Source organism: Palaemon carinicauda, chromosome 16 (genome assembly GCF_036898095.1).
Source record: "Palaemon carinicauda isolate YSFRI2023 chromosome 16, ASM3689809v2, whole genome shotgun sequence".
In the NCBI taxonomy this organism is placed as follows: Eukaryota; Metazoa; Arthropoda; class Malacostraca; order Decapoda; family Palaemonidae; genus Palaemon; species Palaemon carinicauda.
In genome coordinates this window covers 1,916,951-1,938,064 of record NC_090740.1, presented here as the reverse complement: position 1 = coordinate 1,938,064, position 21,114 = coordinate 1,916,951, and the positions used below count along the sequence as shown (strand labels likewise).

The following is a 21,114-nucleotide window of genomic DNA, read 5'->3' as shown; positions in this document are numbered from 1 at the left end:
TTTAACGAGACTAGCACGCGCTTCCCTTCAAGCCATCACTTTCGACAGAGGATAAGAAATAAGGAATCGTATTGCGGATATCCCATATATGAAAGAAGAGATATCGGGGAAAATAGATAGATATTAGGTGAGGAACAGGAATGTGGGAAAATACTAAGCAAAGCAAAATAATACGAAGAGAGACAAAGCAAGGCTATTTTAACTGAAAGGAATAAGCCGAACTATATTACGAAAGAAAAAAACTGGGTCTACGACAATCAGAAGGGATTGTTTTCCCGCCAGGCCGCTACAGGCTGTTCTTTTACCTCCCTAAGTTTTCACAAATATCGGGTTTTATTAATTCCATGTTTTGGGTGAATTCTGGTATTCAAAGAAAGTTTATAATAACATGTTTAACTTATGCTGAGTGTAATTTATCCCAATTTGTGTTAAAATATGTGAAAAATTACAAAATTACAAAGTGTGCATCCGAAAATAAGCCGTTGTCGTTGACTTCGGCAGATTTTGTCATTAAGTTTAGACTTACCAAGACGATGCTTTATAATATATTTATTCTTTCAGATTGTTTATTGACAAATCATATATCTGATGGAGAAATATAGGTTAATAAATAAGTTTCGATTCACATTACTTGGTAATTATTAGAGAACAATGAAGGTGTTCGGCCAAAAATACTAACGACCAATCAGGTATCAGGAATCTTTCCGAGCTAAAAGGGCACCCCTGTGAGTCGGTGCAAATATGCACCGTTATAAAAAATACTTTAGTTCTAATTTTAACAGCCCTTTTTATGCTTAGCTTAAAAATCCTACTTATATTAAAGGACTCAGGTTTGAATAGTTAGGAAAAATACAAATAACTTAAAATTTTGATGATAGTAGTATTGACTTGGTGGTAAATATCAAAATAATTTATTGTTAGAATTCTGTTTTTATGTGAAGACTATTTAAGCATAAGTATAATGATGAAAAATTATTTTTTGATAGTAATATTTAAGGTAATAATTTAGCTAAGTAAGCATTATTGACATCAAATATTTTGGGAATAAATAAAAATGAACTGTAAAATGTTATTTTATTCAAAAATTTGGATACACAAAATAATAACTATACATTTCATTATCTTATTTACCTTTTATTTACAAACTTTACAAATTTAATACTGTACAGTATTTATTCCTTGTGTAACAGTTATTTACAAAACAAGATAATCATGGTCCTCTCATGAGTAACATCAACTTAGGAACAAATATCATTTGTTGAGTCTTGTTCAATTTTAAAGATAATAAAACTGATCAAACAAGAGACTAGTGTCGGCTGTGAAGAAATCTGCACTTTGGACCGTGTCGGCAATGTCCATTCATGAAATGTTTGCACACTGGTTTCACATAATTGCTAGGACCAGGACCCCAGTTACCACCACCTGGTCCATTTCTACCTCTGAACCCTTGTCCTCCCATGCCCATGTTATGCATCATGCCTCTGGGAACACCACTGCCTGGCGGCCTTCCACCCCCACCCCCTCCCATCATCATTCCTTGATTGCCACCTCCCATCATCATGTTTGGATTTGGGTAATCCATTCCTGGGCCAGAGCCTGGTGGTCCTGGAGCTGGTCCGCCCCATCCTGGAACATCCATTCCTCCTCCCATGTCGCCACCAAATCCTCCAGGTGGTCCTCCCATTCCAGGTCCGCCCATTGGTGGACCACCCATGCCAGGTCCTCCCATACCAGGCCCACCAAAGCCACCTGGCGGATACATAGGGCCTCCAGGTCCAGGAGGAAACTGAAAAAGAAAGGTTGAAATTAGATAACGTTTTACAGAAAAATTAAAGTTTTACCAAAAAAAATGATTACATTTATAAATTTAATGTAAAGTAACATTATAAAATAATTTTGTATTTTTCCTAGCTATACAAATGTAAGTCCTTTAGTAGGGTTATCATTCTGGGATAATCTGGAGGAAAGGATGGGAAGGGAAGCGTAGGGAAAGAGGGACAATGACCAATCATTCTCACTCTTAAGGTTGATGTACAGGAATTGCTATCTTAGGACATGATACTTCTGTCCCAAAAGGAGCAAGGCTTGCTACACCTACAGCTGGGCAGCAACCACAGGTTCTATGTAGAATGTATCCAGGGACCTGAGGGCACAATCCCAAAGATAGTGTGCTATGAAGGTTCCCTGTCTCTTCCAGATACCTGCCTTCAACACTTAAGCAACTGAATGGTTCTTTCTGAAGGCTAAATGGTACCAATCACTCTTAATTTCATGAGGTCTGGGATACTCCGAGACCTACGGCCCGGCAGGCCGCCAATTGTTCCTTGTAGAATCTACGAATTACTTCACGAAGCCAAAAGACGATATTTCTTGGAGATTTTCCTCTTTGTTCTCCCTGTGCTAACGAAGAGGATAAGTGTGAACATTTGTGTTGTGGAAAGCAAAAAAAAAGAGAACCTGAAACTAAATGTTTCTTGTTCCAAGCAGACATTGAAATTACTCTATGAAGATACTCCCTAGAGTTCCAGTAGATTGGAATTTGAAAGTACAGTATGCTTATTTTAGGTCTATAGACACAAGCAATTCAGTCTTAATGCTTGTAGAACCGTTTTGGGGAACTTTGTTTGCAGAATAATGTTTTCAAATGGGATAGGTTGATAACTGGTCTCCATCCTCCTGACATCATCTGTGCCAGCAACAGGTTGCTGTAGAATCCCAGAAACGAGTTGATGACCACCTCGACCACTTTCTTGTCCAACATCTGTTTTAACTCCTCCCAAAGGAGTAGGTCTTTGACGGATCCTTTCAAATATAATGAGTGGCTCATTAGCACTGGAGTGGAGGGAGAGAAATGGTGAATTAATACCCCATCCGTCGATTTGCCAGGCATCCCCCCCCCCAGGTGAGTAACACAGGGGCTTTCCATCCCTAAAGAGATCCTCATCTATCTTGCCCTTTTGCCTTGATGCCTTTGGCAAAAGGGCTGGTTCTGGTCGTTAATCTCTTAAACATCGTTGTTTGTACGTCTCTCTTTCTTGGACTGCTGCCTGTGTGGCAAGTCTTACACTTAGGAAGCACTGGAGAAGGTTATTTGAAGGTGGTTGCCCTCCTAAAGAAGGAAATTTTCTTACTTTATCACTACTACATCAACTTCACTCTGTATCAGTGAGGCATTTCGTAATGACATAAGCCTTTGAAGGACATCTGTCTGATGAACTTGTTGACCACTTCATCCCATCTTTTCAGTACCCAGTTGCTCCACTGGTGTACCAAAAATTTTGCTGCCTTTGCACCGTTGAAGGCGAGCTCCTCATAACATTTTTGTACTTTGGAATTCGCCAGACTCCGTAAAATACGAGTGTACCAGGCCAGTGGTCTAGCCAGGAAAAAGCCTCCATATTCATGCCCTCCAAAGCTGAGAAAAGTGATGGTTATTTCACGAGCCTTTCCGCCGTCATCCTCAGATGCGTAATTTATGCTGACATCCCTGGAGTAAGGGTCACCTACTTCAGGGTCTAAGAAGCAGAATGAGCTCCCAAAGTCACGAAGAATTTCCTCAGCTACAAAAAGAGTTATTAACTTTAAGGTACTAGCAGCTTACAACAAAAGTTTTGGACGCTCTTCTTGATCTGTCATAACTATGGTAACTCAAGGAAGTGCCTAGAAGTGTGCTTTCCTAAATAAGGAGTCATTGGAGGTGTGCCTTCAAGAGAAGGAAGCTTTCTGAGCATCACCTAGTTTGCCGACTTTCCTGAAGAGTCCTAAGACCCTCGGGAAAGAAGACTCCTCTTCAGGCTCTGTAGAGGTAGGCTCTAGTCTCTCCTCAGGAAACCCAGGGAATTGGCAATATTAGAAGTCTCATCGTGCTCAGAGATGTCTGAACATGAGAAACTTCTTGTAGATGATACCCATTTATTTTTATTTTTCAGAGCAATGTTGTTGTTCTCCCTGACCTTCTCGCCTCTGAAAACGGGAAATAAGGAGATATGTGCTGTTCAGAAACAGGAGGTTGGTTCCATCTTAACTGGGGACTATGTGTCCAGACATGGTTGTGGTGATGGCTCTTGGGTCAATTTCGACCACCTCCAATATACAATCTCTATAGTGGAGAGACTATTTAATCAGGAACTTAGAAGCCCCAATCTAGGGGTCTGTAGGACAGAGATCCCTTTTCTTGATGGTCAGAGGAGTGATACGCAACTCTGATGGGTATCACTCTGATGGGCATAAAAGCTCCTTAGAATGTGACACACTTATAATTCTTGATTGGAACAACAAGCAACTCTGATGAGCACTTAGGTTTGTGCTGCTTCTCAGAAAAGGGGGGTGAAGGAACTGGCCAGTCCACCCGAAGGAGCTGTTCTGTTAACTTTCCTCTCGTAGAGAACATGAGAGGCATGTCCTGCAAATGCCTTCTCTTCCTAGCCTGTACCAGAAACTGAGGAGGTGTCTGCTCTTGTGGAGGAAGTCGATGTTAATTGAATGGCGCACACACTCGTGGCTGAGGGTAGAGTGCACGTGGCTGACACACTGCTGTGTTGGCGCATTGCCATTGGAAGACTTGTCTTAGCCTTGCATGACTCTGTGAGAACCATAATAAGATTTCTTGGAACCAAATTTATAAAGGCCACTCTTCACTGGTTTACAAGCGAAATCAGTATGCTCAACTGGGCTTTAGCACGAAAAGCTGCTTGCAGCACTACCAAAGGATTTAGCAGAGAACTTTTTCATAGGAGTATGCTCTTGGGTGGTGAAGAGGGTGACGACACTACAGGGCTCTTCTTATCCAAAGCTGATTATTAGGGTTAATCCACAAGAGGAGGTCTCCCTATTTCTCTAGAGGAAGCAGGGGAGACTACCACCTTGGGAGCTTGCTCTTCAATCCGAAGATCGTCGGTCATCTTTGGTTTCCCCTCTGAAGAGTTAACTGAAGAAGGGCTGGAGCAGTGAGTTTTGTTAGTCAGAAGTTTGCATCTCACCAACTTTTCCGATCCAAGGGAGAACAATTACGCTTGGATCTCTTCTTCCTCCTACTCTGAAATCTTGCCCACTAGGAGGATGACTACTCCCTTCACACATCACAAGGGGAGTACGAAGTGCAGCGGTGCCCTTTATACCTCAACCGTACTCATAATGGTGCCAATGTCAATCAGTCCTAGACATCTTGCATTCTGCCAAGTTGTGAAGGAAATTGTAAAAAAAAAAAAAATAAAAAAAAAAAAAATTCAGGGAAGACTCTCAAATAACTCTTCATTGGCCATTTTCAAGATTTTTTGCCAAAATCTTAACCCTGTTAAAGAACAAGGGTTTGTATTTGCAAAGGAACAAATCTTACTAAAAAAAAATTAGTTATTTTTAATTTTTTTTTTGCTTTGAAGGGCAAATTTATGGGCAAATAAATTGTTATGCTTTCCTCTCCAATTTTTCTTCTTTGAGTGATGGATTGGATTAGACTTATGAATTCGGGCTAGTAGAAGCCCCAGGAGGCCAACTTAGGTGCAACTTTAATGAAAACCAGTAAAAGTTGGAAAGGGCTGGACAGCAAGATGGAAGAAAGGAAGGAAGAAAGGAAGCATGAACTGAGGTATAGAAGGCTAAAAAGTGAGTGATGAATCAGCACAACATAGGTGCTGGGGAGCTGCCTACCTTCAGTGCGCTGACCGTACTACCATACCAGAAACTGCTGAACAGAGACTAGAAGGAAATGAGGCATAGCACCACAGTCCTCACTCCCTTAGAAACCAGTATAGTACTGTAATTTCTGATATAAATGTTACCTTACCTGTCCTTCCCTTCAAAGCAAAAAATTCTCTAGTAGTAAAATGAAGTTCTATCATTATTTTTGTTTTTAATACACACTACTCAGGAAAACAGTAATACTTACTCCGCCAGCAGGGGGTCCTCCAACGACCCAGTGAGATCCTCCTTCATTTCCACCGCTTGATGGTCCTCCCATTGCTCCAAAGCCATAGTTCACTGGTTCCATGAATAAGGGTTCTGGCCACATTTTGTTACGGTGATCATACAACACGTCCTGACCAGTTACGTCATTCAGTGGTATTTCTTTAGGTTCAGTTCTGCTGACCATCTCTGGATCTGGTTCTCTAGGTGTTTCTGGCAACCTATAAAAAAAAGAATAAAGTTACTGCAAGTCTTTGATAAATGTTATGCTATCAATAAATCTATTCCCTAGATCTTCAATACACAATTAAGCCTCCAAACAGAAAAACACCTAAAATTGCCAATAGGGAGGTCAAATAATAAATTCAACAGTACAGTGCTGTAGTTTGGGAATCACTGTTAACCATTTTAATCCTACTACTGCACAAATATATTTATCACTTGAGCCCCAAGCCCTTTTTTTTTTTAGGTCTTTAACTAACTTATCCTAACGCAAAAACTCCTAGTTGGATTTAGTTACTGAAAAATGGGGGGTGAAACCATTTTGCAACCTATCACCCACTATTTTCTTTATTTTCAATGCTAGACACGAAACAAGTTTTCCATTAAGATTATGCTGACAATTTGGTAAGTGTGAAGTTGATCAAAATAAACAGGTCAGATTCCAAGACTAATGGGGTAATTAATTATACTTTAACTATACAGTAAATGTGTAACAACTACATTCAGCTTTGACCTTCACAAATTACAGTATTAAAATAATTCAATTCCATAAATTTTACTTATTTGCAATTTTTCTAATTAAATGTTCATCAAAATTTAATCTTAAATAATCAATACAGAAGTGAGATTTTTAGCTCTAGTATATTTCATTATTTTGATTGTACAATTATGTTTTCAAAAAAACAGTTTTAATAAGTAATATGTCTGTTTTTTATTTCAGAATACCAACTGAATTTATGAAAATCCAACCTACTTTATTCATCAGTATGTAACCAGCTGTCATAAATACCCATGAAGAAGATAATGTGACTATTAACACTACACTGAGTTACCCGGTATATAATATTGTAATTCATAATAGTTTAGAAACTGATAATAAAGTTGTGTATAGCTATGCTTGAATTCATAACCTCAATTTACATACAATTACCACTAATGTAATATATTCTAAATTCATTCAGCTATTCATTGCCTTAACACAGCATAAATTCATTAGGATATTCTTGGTTTGAATAACCTCTTGTAATTACTGAAACTACAGATCCATAAAATGCAGGTGTCCGATTCAGTCCTATAATTTTATCGTAAATAGAAGCTATGACTAATGAAAATATTTCACTACAGTAATATAATAATAAAAAGGAATTTATAATAATTAGAAATTCAAGTCTTAAACTTATGAGCTCATATCTTGATGCCTGTAACCTTTAAAAACTATTCCTAGATACAGTAAGTATCTATTTCTCTTAATTCAAATTCAAAGTGAATTAAAAATTAATATACAGTAATGACAAAAATTGGCCAATACTTCTGAATTACCTGGTTAATTCTGGCTAAAACAATCCCAGTTTACAGTATTTTCAAAAGAACTGTATGGGAAACTTCATGATGTATGCATATTTACAAAAGAAAGCTCACTTTAAATATGATTTATCATTGTCAATTAATCTTTAACACAGTACAAACATATGGTATGCATGAGTTGAAGGGTTTGGTAGCTTTTCCCAGCATTTAAGAAGCAATATTACTATCTTAAGATGTATAAAAAGATTACAGTATTGAACCCTGAAATGCTACTAATTTTAAATCTATTTTAGTTAAAAAAAAATAAAAAAGTTCCCTTTCTATAAACTACACTAATTTCTTAAGTAAAATTAAACAAAATTTATACTTCGGGTTTTTCAATAAAATTCCATGTTAAGTGTACCCTTAGGGATGGTAATGATTATCATACAGCGCTACAAAATGGATGCTACTCCCATATACAGGGTAATAAAATGGATGACTTCAGAAAAATACTATGCAGCAAAGTTGAAAAAAAAATAACTGCAAATTTATATTCCTTAAAAAATCACCCAAATTTTAAAGTCACACAGTTAAGGTGAAGTTCATACATTTCAATAACATAACTACGGCCTTTGAGGTGATACGCAACTGAAAAGAATGGACCACAGATATCTGAAAAAACTAAAATCTATGTATGTGTAGCTATTTGCTCAATGACAAAATGATAAGAAAAAGTTTCAACTGGATAAATTAATAAGGAAAACTCATTCAGAAGAGGACTAAAGTAACAAAACCGACTAAAGTATCAAACCACTTACATTGCTGGGTTGTAAAAAGCTGCCATGGTGGAACTTTCTCGAGCAGCCTGTGTGACTCGCTCCTGACTTTTGTAGCCTGGCGTGACCTTGGGCGAGGGTATCATTATAGGTAATAGTGACCACCTCATGTACTCGATGACATTCTGGCCATGATGCATGCCCATACCCATCATGTGATTGTTTCCGCCCATCATATTCATGTTGCCGCCCATCATGTTACCGTGGAAGCCACGTGATTTTCCCATCGCCTCCCTTTCTCGTTGTTTTTCAAGAACCATCATCTCGTTGAACTTTATCGTATTAACATTCACTGCAAAAGAAAAACATAGTTAAAGTTGACCATAATATTAACAATAAATCTTTGATAAGATTAACTCTTCTCAAAAAATTTAGTCAATGGAAGGACTTTTGCTTTGGAATCGATAACATTCATTTGTCATGAATCCCAGAATTAATATGAATTTTAGTTTTTCATTGAAAAAGTTACTTTTTGGAACTAATATAAAATAAAATGATGCAATGAAAATTAGGAAAAATAATAAAAGGATAACTTTAATGGTGTACAATATACATTGAATAATTAATACATTGAGGGAAAGAAGTGTTTCAGAGTAACTAGTGTAGAATATACCCTCCCTCAAGTAAGAATTAAGTATTTACTGTACAACAGTATCACTTCACAACATTACATATACCTTTGTGTGTACAATATGTGTACAGTATAGGACCGTTTAGCTTTAAGAGTTAGAAGTAATTTTCTGTCCATGACAAATGGGTTGGGTCAGTATTACAAACTAGTTTAACAAAACTACAAATCACATTTAGGTTTAAAGGGTTGACTCAAAATCTTTGTCCTTTCCTTGCATTATTTGGTACCATTATCAACCAGTCACCTTCTAATAAGGTTAACATCGCCTGGTGATAAATTTACATAAACGGTTTAAGATGGTGGGGAGACGAAAGAAAATGAATGAAGAATAAGACTGTAAACATTGTGGTTGTAGGCAAAAAAAAAAAAAAAAAAAAAGTTCACATTCTACAGACGACAACAATACCAAACTCTGCTTCACCAATAAAATAGAATAAAAGAAAATATTAACGCTGTAAAACAGTCAGATCAGTAAACTACAAGATTTCAGATTTAATAATGCATGAATTTAATAACATCAAATGTGAGCATATGAATCTAAAAGAAAACAGAATCTAAGAATCTAAAAATAAAGGAAAAAATAAAGAAGGGTATATCGGTATACTCTATAATCAAAATACAAAGGCGAGAATGTAAAAGTGTCGCAAAAATGGAAAACTTGAAAACCAAAATCCTGATTAACTACAGAACTTATTTACTTTAAAAATAAATTCACAGCAAAAAAATTAATAAGAAATAAAAATCTTTTGCTTGGAATGGCCTAGACATCCTTTATTCTGGTACTGTACTCATATAGCCCACCCAGACACCATTACATAAAAATATGTTGATAACAATAAACAAGGCCTATTTTTTGACATTTCAAGAATATACTAATACAGTATAACAAAAAACCAAGGAAAATTACAGAAGTTCATTAACTATAAAGTAAATAGACCACTATAATTCACTATCTGTTTGCTAAGGCAATACTGCATAATAATAATTAAAAGAATTTATTAACAAAATTAAGGAAAAAATTCAAATTAACTAACCCAAAGATTTAATGTATAGTACAGGACCCTCAAGTAAAAATAATTACCAATTAACATGGATATCATGATGTGCTATAAGCCCAAAATAAAATAACTATAAAAACTACAGTATTGAGAGCTAGCTTAAAAAACGTACGGTACTAAAATGAGTGCACAGTACCTATTAGCCTAGTTTTTGGACTAAATGAAAAATTGCTCTAATTGGCACTCTTTAGTACCTATTAGCCTAGTTTTTGGACCAAGTCAAAAGAATGCAATAATAGGCAATCTTTAGTGTACCGTTTATCAGGAAGTGGTTATATAGAAAACCATCATAGCCCTTTCATAATGAATCAACATTCTTGAATCCAAAAATGGCTTCTCTATCTAAATATTTAGCTGACATTTTATATGTGTTGCTAACATTAGTACAGAAATGACTGTTAGATATTTATGCAGATCATCATCTGAAATACAAGAGCAGATATACTGCACAGTATCTCTTCTTACTTTGCCTTGTCAAAAAAGCATCAATAGCACAATATAGTTTTCTATTTCTATATAAAAACAAAAAACACTATGTAAAAGTTCATCCCTCTAGCCATGACTAATATACTGGTATGTAAGGTTGCTATGGCAACAATAGTTAGGTAATGAGGTAATTGACTAGCACCTTTGTAACAGTTTAACATGAACATTTTGCACGAATGTTTTAAAGACTTTTCTGTAGGCAGACAAACTAATACTAATACATGGAAAAATTCCCTTGATTGAGAACAAAACTTTAGAGACAAAGCTCAAAGCAGCCCATCGAGGCAGACCAACTAAAAAACGGAGGCAAAATTGCTATCGGAGAAAACATTAAGGATACTTAAATTTTTCTCCGTTGCAACAATTTTAACTTGTCTTTGTGCACCTCAAGTGGAAAATCAAACGTTACAGGAAAAAATCAAACGGTTATAAAGTTAAAATTTAGAAAATTTGCCAGCACAGTAACTGTGTCCCCAATCTAGAATTGGCTCCTAAATTAAGGAATGAAGCTTTCGTCTGGAACCTCAAAGTTTTACAAGTATAAAAACAATACGATGTTTGATGTTTTCGATTTTGATTAATGGAATTTGGGCCATGTGCGTAATGGAATTTGGGCCATGTGCACATGATAATAAGGTCGGGGAGACCATACAGCACCGCTGTGTAACTAAGGAAAACTCTAGTCTCATTATGAAGTAAAAGTATAGGGAGAATACAGTAAGATGTAAGAAACAACTCTGGAATCGAGGTAAATAGGATGTTGGTAAAGAAGGATGTAAGGTGAGTTGTTCTTTAGTCTTCTCATCATTTGCTACTGTTCTCCTAAACGTTTTAGCCGAATGCTCTTGTTTAATTTCAACAATTTTTCGGTGTTGCTGAATTTGGCTTTAATTTTTGTCAGCAAACTATACGCGAATAGATACACCCCACTAGAAGATTTTATTCATCTATGACACACTAAGACTAGGTCATTACAACTTCAGGTTCAAGTGCAACAGGACCCCTCCATCTGATATGAGCAAGGACACAAGTTAGGATAAGATGAATCTTTGTACTTCATACTGTTTATAAAGACATCCTAATCCCTAAACCGCCATAGTTAGGGATGGAAACTTTCAACGGGCAAAATTCAATAGTCCGGGAACGACACCCTGGACTAGGTTAGGTTGCAGCTTTGAAATACACTAATTACTAGTTCCCAACATGTTAAGCCCTCCTTGCTAGATATAGGGAATTTTGTAAATTAATCTGATTCCAAAAGAAATAATGATTATAACAAAATTAGTTAATACTGTTACAGTGAACTAGACCTATGGTGTTCGAAAGTCACATACCTCATAGGTTCTTTATGTTTATTATGTTATAAGGTACATACCTCCCACATTATTATTATTACTAGCCAAGCTACAACCCTAGTAGGAAGAGCAAGATGATATAAGCCCAAGGGCTCCAACAGGGAAAAATAGCTCAGTGAGGAAAGGAAATAAATAAATGAGAACAAATTAACAATAAATCATTTTACAAACAGTAACAACGTCAAAACAGATATGTCATATATAAACTATTAATAAGCCTATCTCGATCATTACCCTGGTATAGACGCCAATGTGTCCATGCTGACTTAAATATGAAATAAATATAGACATTTTGAAAAGCTTCTAACATTTCCTTACCTTATAAGGTTAATTAGACGATTAATACAAAATACCAATTTGATTTGAGTAGTAGGTTTTTTCACTTTAAAATCGTGATCGCTTTTATTAGGGTCGTATGTAGCAGAGTCAATTTAGCCAACGTCGGTTTATGGTATAACTTATCTCATCGATTTAATAACTAAACCAATAGATGGATTATTTTAAATATGGTTATTTAATATATAATTAAGTTAGTTTATGGATAACGAAGTGAATAGCACTTAACTTTTCGCTCTGCTAGACGCTACTTTGTATTATGGAACCGTTCTTGAGTAAGAAAATTAGCATTCACTATTAACTGTTTTACTATTTTCTTTCTTTATCATATTTCAAATTATAAAATGCGTTCTAAAAGTTTACTTTTATTTTTAATAATCTTCAAATAACATTAATTTAAACTAAAGCAATTATAAACAATGTTTTTACCAAATGTTTATAGAGACAAACTACCGTAAAGATTGACACGCATTTGGCAACATTTTCAAGCTATTTTTCGTTTACTGTTTTTCTTTCTTTATCTGATATAGAATTACCAAATGCGATTTTTAGTCTCCTCAATAATCTATAAATAACATTCAGTTGAACTAAAGCATTTATAAACTTATTTTTTATAGAGACAAACAACAGTAAACTTGACATAAGTTGCTATTTGGCAACTATGTCTAGCTATGCATTCGATTCAATTTCGCCATAATAAAGATAAAGATAATTTTAATTATAATTAATATTAACATGGACAAAATAAATACAGCCAGCAAATAAAAATACGAAAAAGGCTTCTTGTTTGTAAAGTAAATTACTCTACACATTTGTATACATCGTCAGCATTTGTGACTTTTTTTTCTTAACACATTTACATTCAAAGATGTCTACCTCCCCAGTAGTAGTTCATATCTTGGATGTGTCTGATATTCTTTCTTTTATTATCACCTGCATATTCTATAGTAAAATAACTGACACCATTATCATGAACAGCCTTTTAATGAAATGGACAGTCCCAAATGGCAAAAGTTTTTTGAAATAACACTTACAGGATTTGATTTAACATTTAGAATTGTATGTAGATCATAATTTTGGGTTTTAGTTCCCCCAAGTTTTTTTAACAGTACCTTCTACCGTGTGTGTGTTTTTTTATTGCTAATTTACATCTAATGTTCCATAAAAAAAAATAATATTGACAGTATCTCTACACCTTGGGTTAGAGCTCTGTTGCTTGAGGGTACACTCGGGCGCACTATTTCATCTTATTTCTCATCCTCTTGTTTCGTTAAAGTTTTTATAGTTTATATAGGACATATTTATTTCAATGTTGTTACAGCTACTTAAAATATTTCATTTTTCCTTGTTTCGTTTCCTCGCCGGGCTATTTTCCAGGCTGGAGCCCCCGGGCTTATAGCATCCAGCTTTTCACCTAGCTCAGCAAGTAATAATAATAATAATAATAATAATAATAATAATAATAATAATAATGATGATGATGATGATGATGATGATGATAATAACAGCGCTTGTGATTATACTAAGATTCTGTTCATTTTTATAAAAATTAGGGCTTAATCCCATAAGAACCAATATATTTCTAACATATAAAGAAAATGAATAAGTATAAAAATTAAATCAAGATAAGAAACACCACAAAAACTAATAAATACAAGAGTGACTCACCTCTCTCTGTTTCATCCATCTCGAAGAGGAACACCTCCTTCAAGTCCTCTTCTGTTTTCCACTTGACAGACTTCTTCTTGCGCCCTTCTGGTCTGTGGTAGACCAGGACGCCTCTCACCCCATGGGTGGGTTCGGAGAAGGTCACTTCCACCTTCTCGTAGTCCTCCTGAGCGGGGGCTGGCACTGCAGGAGCTATTGGAATGTCTTCATCGCGTAGACCTGGAAAAACAAGAGCGTGGGGTCAGGTTATGATAATTTGAATTCACTTGGAGATTATAGCATAAAGGTTTAAAGGCCACTCATGAAAGACAGAGGCAAGGGACAGTGACATTGCCCTATCAAGCTGAACAATGTCATAGAGACTGGCCATATATACAAATGATCAGCGCCCAAGGCCCCTCTCCACCCAAGCTAGGAACAACGAGGGCCAGGCAATGGTTGCTGATGACTCAGCAGATAGACCTATGGGCTCCCAAAGCCCCCTTCCTTCGCTCACAAGGATGGTGAGGTTGCAGCGACCAAAAGAACTTAACAAGTTTGAGCGGGACTCGAACCCCAGTCTGGCAATCACCAGTCAGGGACGTTACTACATCGGCCACCACAAATTAAATGGAATTTTCTTCTCAGAATATATTTTTTCTTTCCTATTTAATTAACTCATTGGACACTAATATTTATAGAACTGTAGAGTGTCTCTTTATCAAAATCCACGAAAATTAAATCAATTATATAGCCTTTTACCTTATATGCACGTTATGAAATAGTGCAAAATTCAATAAAATTTCCCAGGCTATGAACCTGATTTAATTTTTATTGCATCGAAAAAGTATTATTAATTGACATAATTTTTCATATATAAGGAAAATCCTGACCTAACACTTTTAGAAACTGAACTAAAGTCTTTTACCTTATCAGCACGTTATAAAATTGTATAAAATTCAATGAAATTTCCCAAAATATGAAATTGTTTACATTTTTATTGCATCGAAAAATTATTATTGTCATAATTTTTTAAATTTCATTTCATACCAAAGATTTCGATGTGTCTAAACTAGCATGAGTGTTTTATATTTTTACATTTGAAGAATAAAAATGAGAATTTCCCCAAAAAATCAGTTTAAAACAATTACTGTATAATTTAAAACGCCGTAATAGTATAGATGTTATGAGCAAATGACTGTACCATATTGAACCAGTTCTCCATATTAACTCGTACCCAATTGACTGCAATTATTACCTAGTTATTAGTTAATATGGTTTTTGTTACAGCACTGGTATTTTTATAGTTCCATAAAGCTTCAGTCTTTTTCAAAGTTTCACTTATGAAAATTTGAAAATTATAAAATAAAAATTCATTATACGGACGTGAAAATTTGTAAATGATAAATTAATGTTTTTATATATGTCCAGGAACATTTGTAAATGATAAAATAAAAATTATTATATATATGTCCATGTAAACTTGTAAATGATAAAATAAAAATGATTATATATGGCCTGCACCTCTACAGTAATTGTATTGTGGGATTCTAAATTATTAAACCTTGAAAACAATGTTTGTTATGAAAAATAAAACCATGGCCTTAATACTAATACACATACAGTATATACATACGTGCACAAACACACACTCACAATATAATATATGTATATATATATATATATATATATATATATATATATATATATATATATATATATATATATATATTATATATATATTATATATATATATATATATATGTGTGTGTGTGTGTGTGTGTGTGTACAATCACATATCATCGGTAATAACTAAACATTAACCACTCTCACATAACCAATATTAATGTTAAAAAAAATGTTATGTAAAAACGTGCAATACGAAGAATTAAGTATAACTAACCACAAGATGTAGACATAAACTAAAGATATAATTTCTCCAGCGTAAATGAAGCAGTTCGAAATCAATTTGTCCTTAAATAAATTAGACAATTTTGAAATATTTTGATATTTTACTTTTATTGATATTTTCCTTTTCTCCAATTTAATAGGTTTCTATACTCTCGGAATTTAAGAACTATCTAAAATCAATTAAAATATACTGCTGAAAATCCGTAATTTAAATCGGAAACTCTTTGTACAAAATATATTGTTCTCAGCCGTATTTCAGTAAAATACAGGCGACCGTAATTTTCCCATACTTTGTTATTATCTCTTACGGGTTAGTGGCCGTAATATCATTCGTCTACGTCAATATATCTGTTTTTAAAACACAAATGCCTGGCAACATACATTCCAGGATTTTTACCGTTTTTACGGCAAATTTTTAACAGTGTACGTTTGCCCCCGGCTTCATTTAGCTAGAAATTTAAACACGGTGATTACACTATGTTACCCCTAAGTCAAATTCAGAGGGTTTGTGCATGCAAACTATACAGGCTGTCTGACTCATGCAGTTCTCTACTAGAAACATACGGACTGGTGCGTGCAATTTTTACTAAGTAACCATCAAAAACTATAATTTTTACTAAGTAACCATCAAAAACTATAATTTTTACTCAGCAACTATCAAAAACTACAATTTTTACTAAGTCCCCATCATAAAATACAATGTTTACTAAGTAACCAACGTAAACTACAAATATTTACTGTCTACTATCAAAAACTACAATTTTTACTGTCTATCAAAAACTACAATTTTTACTAAGTAATCATCATAAACTACAATTTTTACCATTTTTACTAAGCAACTATCAAAAACTAAAAATTTTTACTAAGGAGCCATCATAAGCGACAATTTTTACTTAGTAACTATAAAAAACTACTATTATTACTATTTTTACTAGGTAACTTTCAAAAACTACTTCGTTGTTCCACTAACTACTGTAGATGCAATTTTAGAAGCAGCTCTACACAATATAATGAGGGTATGATGATGAGGTTCTAAAGAAAGCAGCAGCTGCTGCTGCTACTGCTCATGCATGGAGGGGGGGGGGCTAAATTATCACGTCCAACGAAAGGGTAAAGTGAAATGCAGTTATCTACGGCCTACAGAACCGCTAGAGTCCACGAAGGTCCATGCAATCTAAAAGTGCAGTTCGGGGATTAACTAGTTCCATGCCACAAGTCGCCCAGTAGCACCACATACCGGCATCCCCGCTCTGTCCGTTCACACCACCACCACCGAAGGATTCCCCTAATCCTATCTGAACGGAATCGTCCTGATCCTCACTTTCGTCTATGTCCATGTTATCCGAGTCGTTGTCGGCCTGCGACGCTGAGGGCGTGTCTGCGTCTCCTCCTTCACCTCCTTCCGCAGAGCTTTCTCCGTTTTCGCTTCCCTCTTTCTCCTCTTTGGTTTCCGACGTTTCTTTGTCGCTTCCTTCTTTCTTCTCCTCGTCCGTGTCGTCTTTGAGGGTTTCTTGGTAGAACTGGAAAGGAATAAATACATTCGTCGATAAATGAAACGAAAAGTATCTGATGTAATAATATCATAAATGAGAGAATATATTTTTATTAAAAGTTCTAAAAAGTTTTTGATATACTGTACTGTATATTAAGAAATACTACGTCAATATTGATTATATAATATCATAAATGAGGAAATATATTTCTAATAAAAGTTCTAAAAAGTTTTGATATACTGTATATTAAGAAATACTACGTCGATATCTCTCAACATTCGTAACCAAAAGACCTAATCAAATACTAATGAAAATACATTTATTAAATGGGATCTGATCGAATTAAAAAATACTATCTTTAAATCAAATACATGAGGCCTAAAAATATATTAAAAAGAAAATGGTGGACTTGAGTTTTTAAAATTTTAGGTGTGGCCCAAACCTCAGATATGAGATAATGTTATGAAAAAAAATTCTATAAATTAACGTTGATGCTAAACTCAACTACCCATTATAATAACTGCAATCTGTAAATCAAATACAAGCGGTCAACAACCATATTAAAAAATGCTGGACTCCAGTTTTTCAAATTTTGAGTAATGTGGCCCTGAGAGAATTTAATGAAACTCCAGGAAGGAGAAGTTACAAGGATTTTGGATGTCTCAATGACTTTTTAGTCAATCCGCGGAGATTCCATTTGCTCTTTGGTAGAGCGAATTAGTATAAGTATTTAGAGTTCTTATGATCTTGTCTAACTTATTCTTGAACTCGTTTACCGTGTTACTGTTTACCTAATCCGCTGGAATTCTATTCCAAATATTTGCTATTCTGTATGTAAAGAAATTGCCACATTGAGTGGTGTTGTATCTTTTCAATTCCAGTTTGTATACGTTACCTCTGGATTGGTTTGTGCTGAGCGTGAATAGACTATTGTAATTTACTTTTGTTATTCCTTATAAGGGGCTAAATGTAAACAGGTTGTGCCCAGCCCCCAGAGATGAGAAAATGTAAACAAAAGTTCCGTATAAACTCACATTGAAAGTAGGCTTGACACTTGTAGGAGAGAGGAGTAGGTTCTTGTCCTCCGTCGCCTTGACAGGGGAGGAAACGGGAGACTTATCATCTTCCTTCTTCTCGTCCTCCTTGCCATCCTGCTTCGAGGAGGAGTCACTCTCGCTCGACTTTCTCTTCCGCGTGATCTTCTTGCGGGAGTCTGTGCCCGAGGCCGTAAGGGCGGCCATGAATCCTCCGTCGTCAGATAGTGATGCTGTAGGATGAAGAAGAAGAAACGTAAATCTAGGGTTATAATAGCGATGGTTTAGGGATTTATTGGCAATAAGGGTTAGATCTGGGGGAAAACATCTTACGATATGAGGTAAAAAATTACCATCTTTCGGTACCTAAGGGTTGGATCTAGGGGAAAATTCGTTACAATGTGAGGTAAATATTACCATCTTTCGGCTACAACCTGAGTAAGGAAAACTTCATTATTGAGGCCATCTTACATGACAGCAGGTATAATAAAAAAAACCTTGGGATAATAAAATAAAAAGTTCCATTTGTCTATACATAGCATCTGGGAAGCCTTATAAACAAAAAGAAAGTCTATATTAGTGTATAAATGAATAAATAGAGCGAATTATTTACGGCCTGAAAAATAAAGGTAAAAAATTCTTTTAAAAAAATCTGACAAAAAAACCTGAGTGTGAGATTTATTTAGACTCTTGCGATATATTCTGTGGATACAAAAGAGTTAATATAATCTGTGGATACAAAATATTTATCATCTGAAGATACAAAACAGTTAATAAATTGTGGATAAAAAATATAATCTGTGGATACAAAAGAATTAATATAATCTGTGGATAAGAAAGAATTAATATAATCTGTGGATAAGAAAGAATTACTATAATCTGTGGATACAAAAAAAATAATATAATCTGTGGATGCAATAGTTAATATATTCTGTGGATACAAAAGTTAATACATCATGTGGATAAAAAAGCATAAATATATTCTGTGGATACAAAAGTTAATACATCATGTGGATAAAATAACAATTATATTCTGTGGATACAAAAGTTAATATATTCTGTGGATACAAAAGTTAATATATTCTGTGGATAGAAGAGTTAATATATTGTGGATGAAAATAATAGATGAAATCTGAGAATTAAAATAATTAATGTCCTGTGAATAAGAACAAAATTAATAATTTGTGGTTAGGTTAAGACCAAGTTAACATATTCTGTGGATAAAGCAAGTTAATATATTTTAGTGGACAATAGTAAACATATTCTGTGGATAAGTTTATATATTTTGGTGGACAATAATACACATATTGTGGATAAAATATATTTTGATGGAAAATAGTTTACATATTCTTTGAATAAAAATAAATACATCCTGTGGACACTATAAATACATCCTGTGGACACTAAAGTAATCACATTATATCGTATAACTTAAATATATTCTATGACTAAAAAGATAAAAATATATAACTTGTGTGAATACAAGTATTCTTCGCTAAAAATTAAATATTTTAAAGATTAAAGTTTATTTTTAACTTATTCTATTGATACTAAAATTCATGTGAAATTAATATATTCCGTAGCCATGTAATATGAATTATAGGGATTGCAAATAAGACACAGTTGATAATAGCCTTGTAAAAAAAAAAAAAAAAAAAAAAAAACACGTACTGTATGTGCGTGTCGAGCCTCAGGCGTTTGCTCAATCGTCGAGAGAGAGAGAGAGAGAGAGAGAGAGAGAGAGAGAGAGAGAGAGAATTTGTTTTTTCGAGGAATACGATTAAGAACAGCAGTTGACAAAATATCTACCAGGTTATGTGCGCATTATATTGCGTTTATTATGCACGAGTACTTTTCGCTATTTACTAATATTTGAGCGGGAATAAGTTCATGAATAAAGTCATATCTCCTACATTCCGATTGATTGATAAACTAGTAATTAATGTGCTTTAGTTTATCAATCAGGTATTACATACAGTAAGTAGTTCGCTGGCCTCAATGTATATTTAAATAAAAGCAAATTTCTGATATCTTTTAAAATGCTATTTGAAGCAACAGTTTATAATAAAAAGATTCTATTGCGTCTGTACACATAATCACACGTATATCAAGATTTTAAGCTTAAGGCAGTTTATTTAGTTCTATAATATACTTATCACTGAAGTATATTTGTTTGGCTTTTGTTAGAAAGCCTCTACCAGTTTATTAACCGACCAACAGTCTGTTTTTCATCCATACTGACAGGGGCACTGAAGTTCATGTCTGTTTTTTGGAAAAACTTTAGCCTAAACTTCCATTGAAAGCCTTCTGACAATTATCATTATCATTCTGTGTATAGATAATAACCCCAGAAGGAAAGAAAGCAGAACAAACATAGTGAATTTTAGCAACCGCTCTATGATAAAACGTCAGATGTATGAGTGGCACTAGAACAGGCATTTTAAAAGGCTGGTGGTCCATTAGTTTTTAAGTTTTCCAACTCCTAGCTCTCGAGGTAGCTGAGCCCATATATGACCGGAATGGTTAGTGTGTGTATATATATATATATATATATATATATATATATATATATATATATATATATATATATATATATATATATATATATATATAAAGTCTCTTGGCTTTTGCATACCCCTTTTTAGAAACAGGTCTAAAAACTAGCCTAAATGAAAATTTTGACGACTGACCGTGTAGTAATATGATAAGGTAAATTAAATCTCAGATGCTCTTTTTTGCCTTTAGACTTCACTCATTCGTGACTCATATAGTATTTAACTATCTCGGCACTGATTTCAATATTTATCATTCCTTGTCCGCTGGAACTTTCCAACGGCTGAGATGACCAGTTCTGCCAAATTTTGAGAATGACTGCAAGGTTTTACCTTTGGTCTTCTGTAATAAAAAGCCATTGGGC

At 34.6% G+C, this 21,114-nt stretch overlaps 1 protein-coding gene across 3 annotated transcripts in view; it reads right to left on the bottom strand.

The window, feature by feature from the left end:
• Positions 1–1,090: 1,090 nt before the first annotated feature.
• The window catches only part of LOC137655614 (dentin sialophosphoprotein-like), a 180,486-nt gene continuing 160,462 nt past the window's right edge, over positions 1,091–21,114 (bottom strand). For 2 of the 3 annotated variants that reach the window (XM_068389525.1, XM_068389524.1), the window contains exons 6-11: positions 18,198–18,430; positions 16,908–17,190; positions 13,781–13,999; positions 8,229–8,538; positions 5,885–6,122; positions 1,091–1,786 (exon numbers count right to left, since the gene is read on the bottom strand). In XM_068389525.1, the coding sequence (XP_068245626.1) occupies positions 1,307–1,786; positions 5,885–6,122; positions 8,229–8,538; positions 13,781–13,999; positions 16,908–17,190; positions 18,198–18,430 (1,763 nt within the window). In that variant the 3' untranslated portion in view covers positions 1,091–1,306. The remainder of the gene's footprint in view (positions 1,787–5,884; positions 6,123–8,228; positions 8,539–13,780; positions 14,000–16,907; positions 17,191–18,197; positions 18,431–21,114) is intronic. The other variant, XM_068389526.1, reaches the window with a different exon arrangement.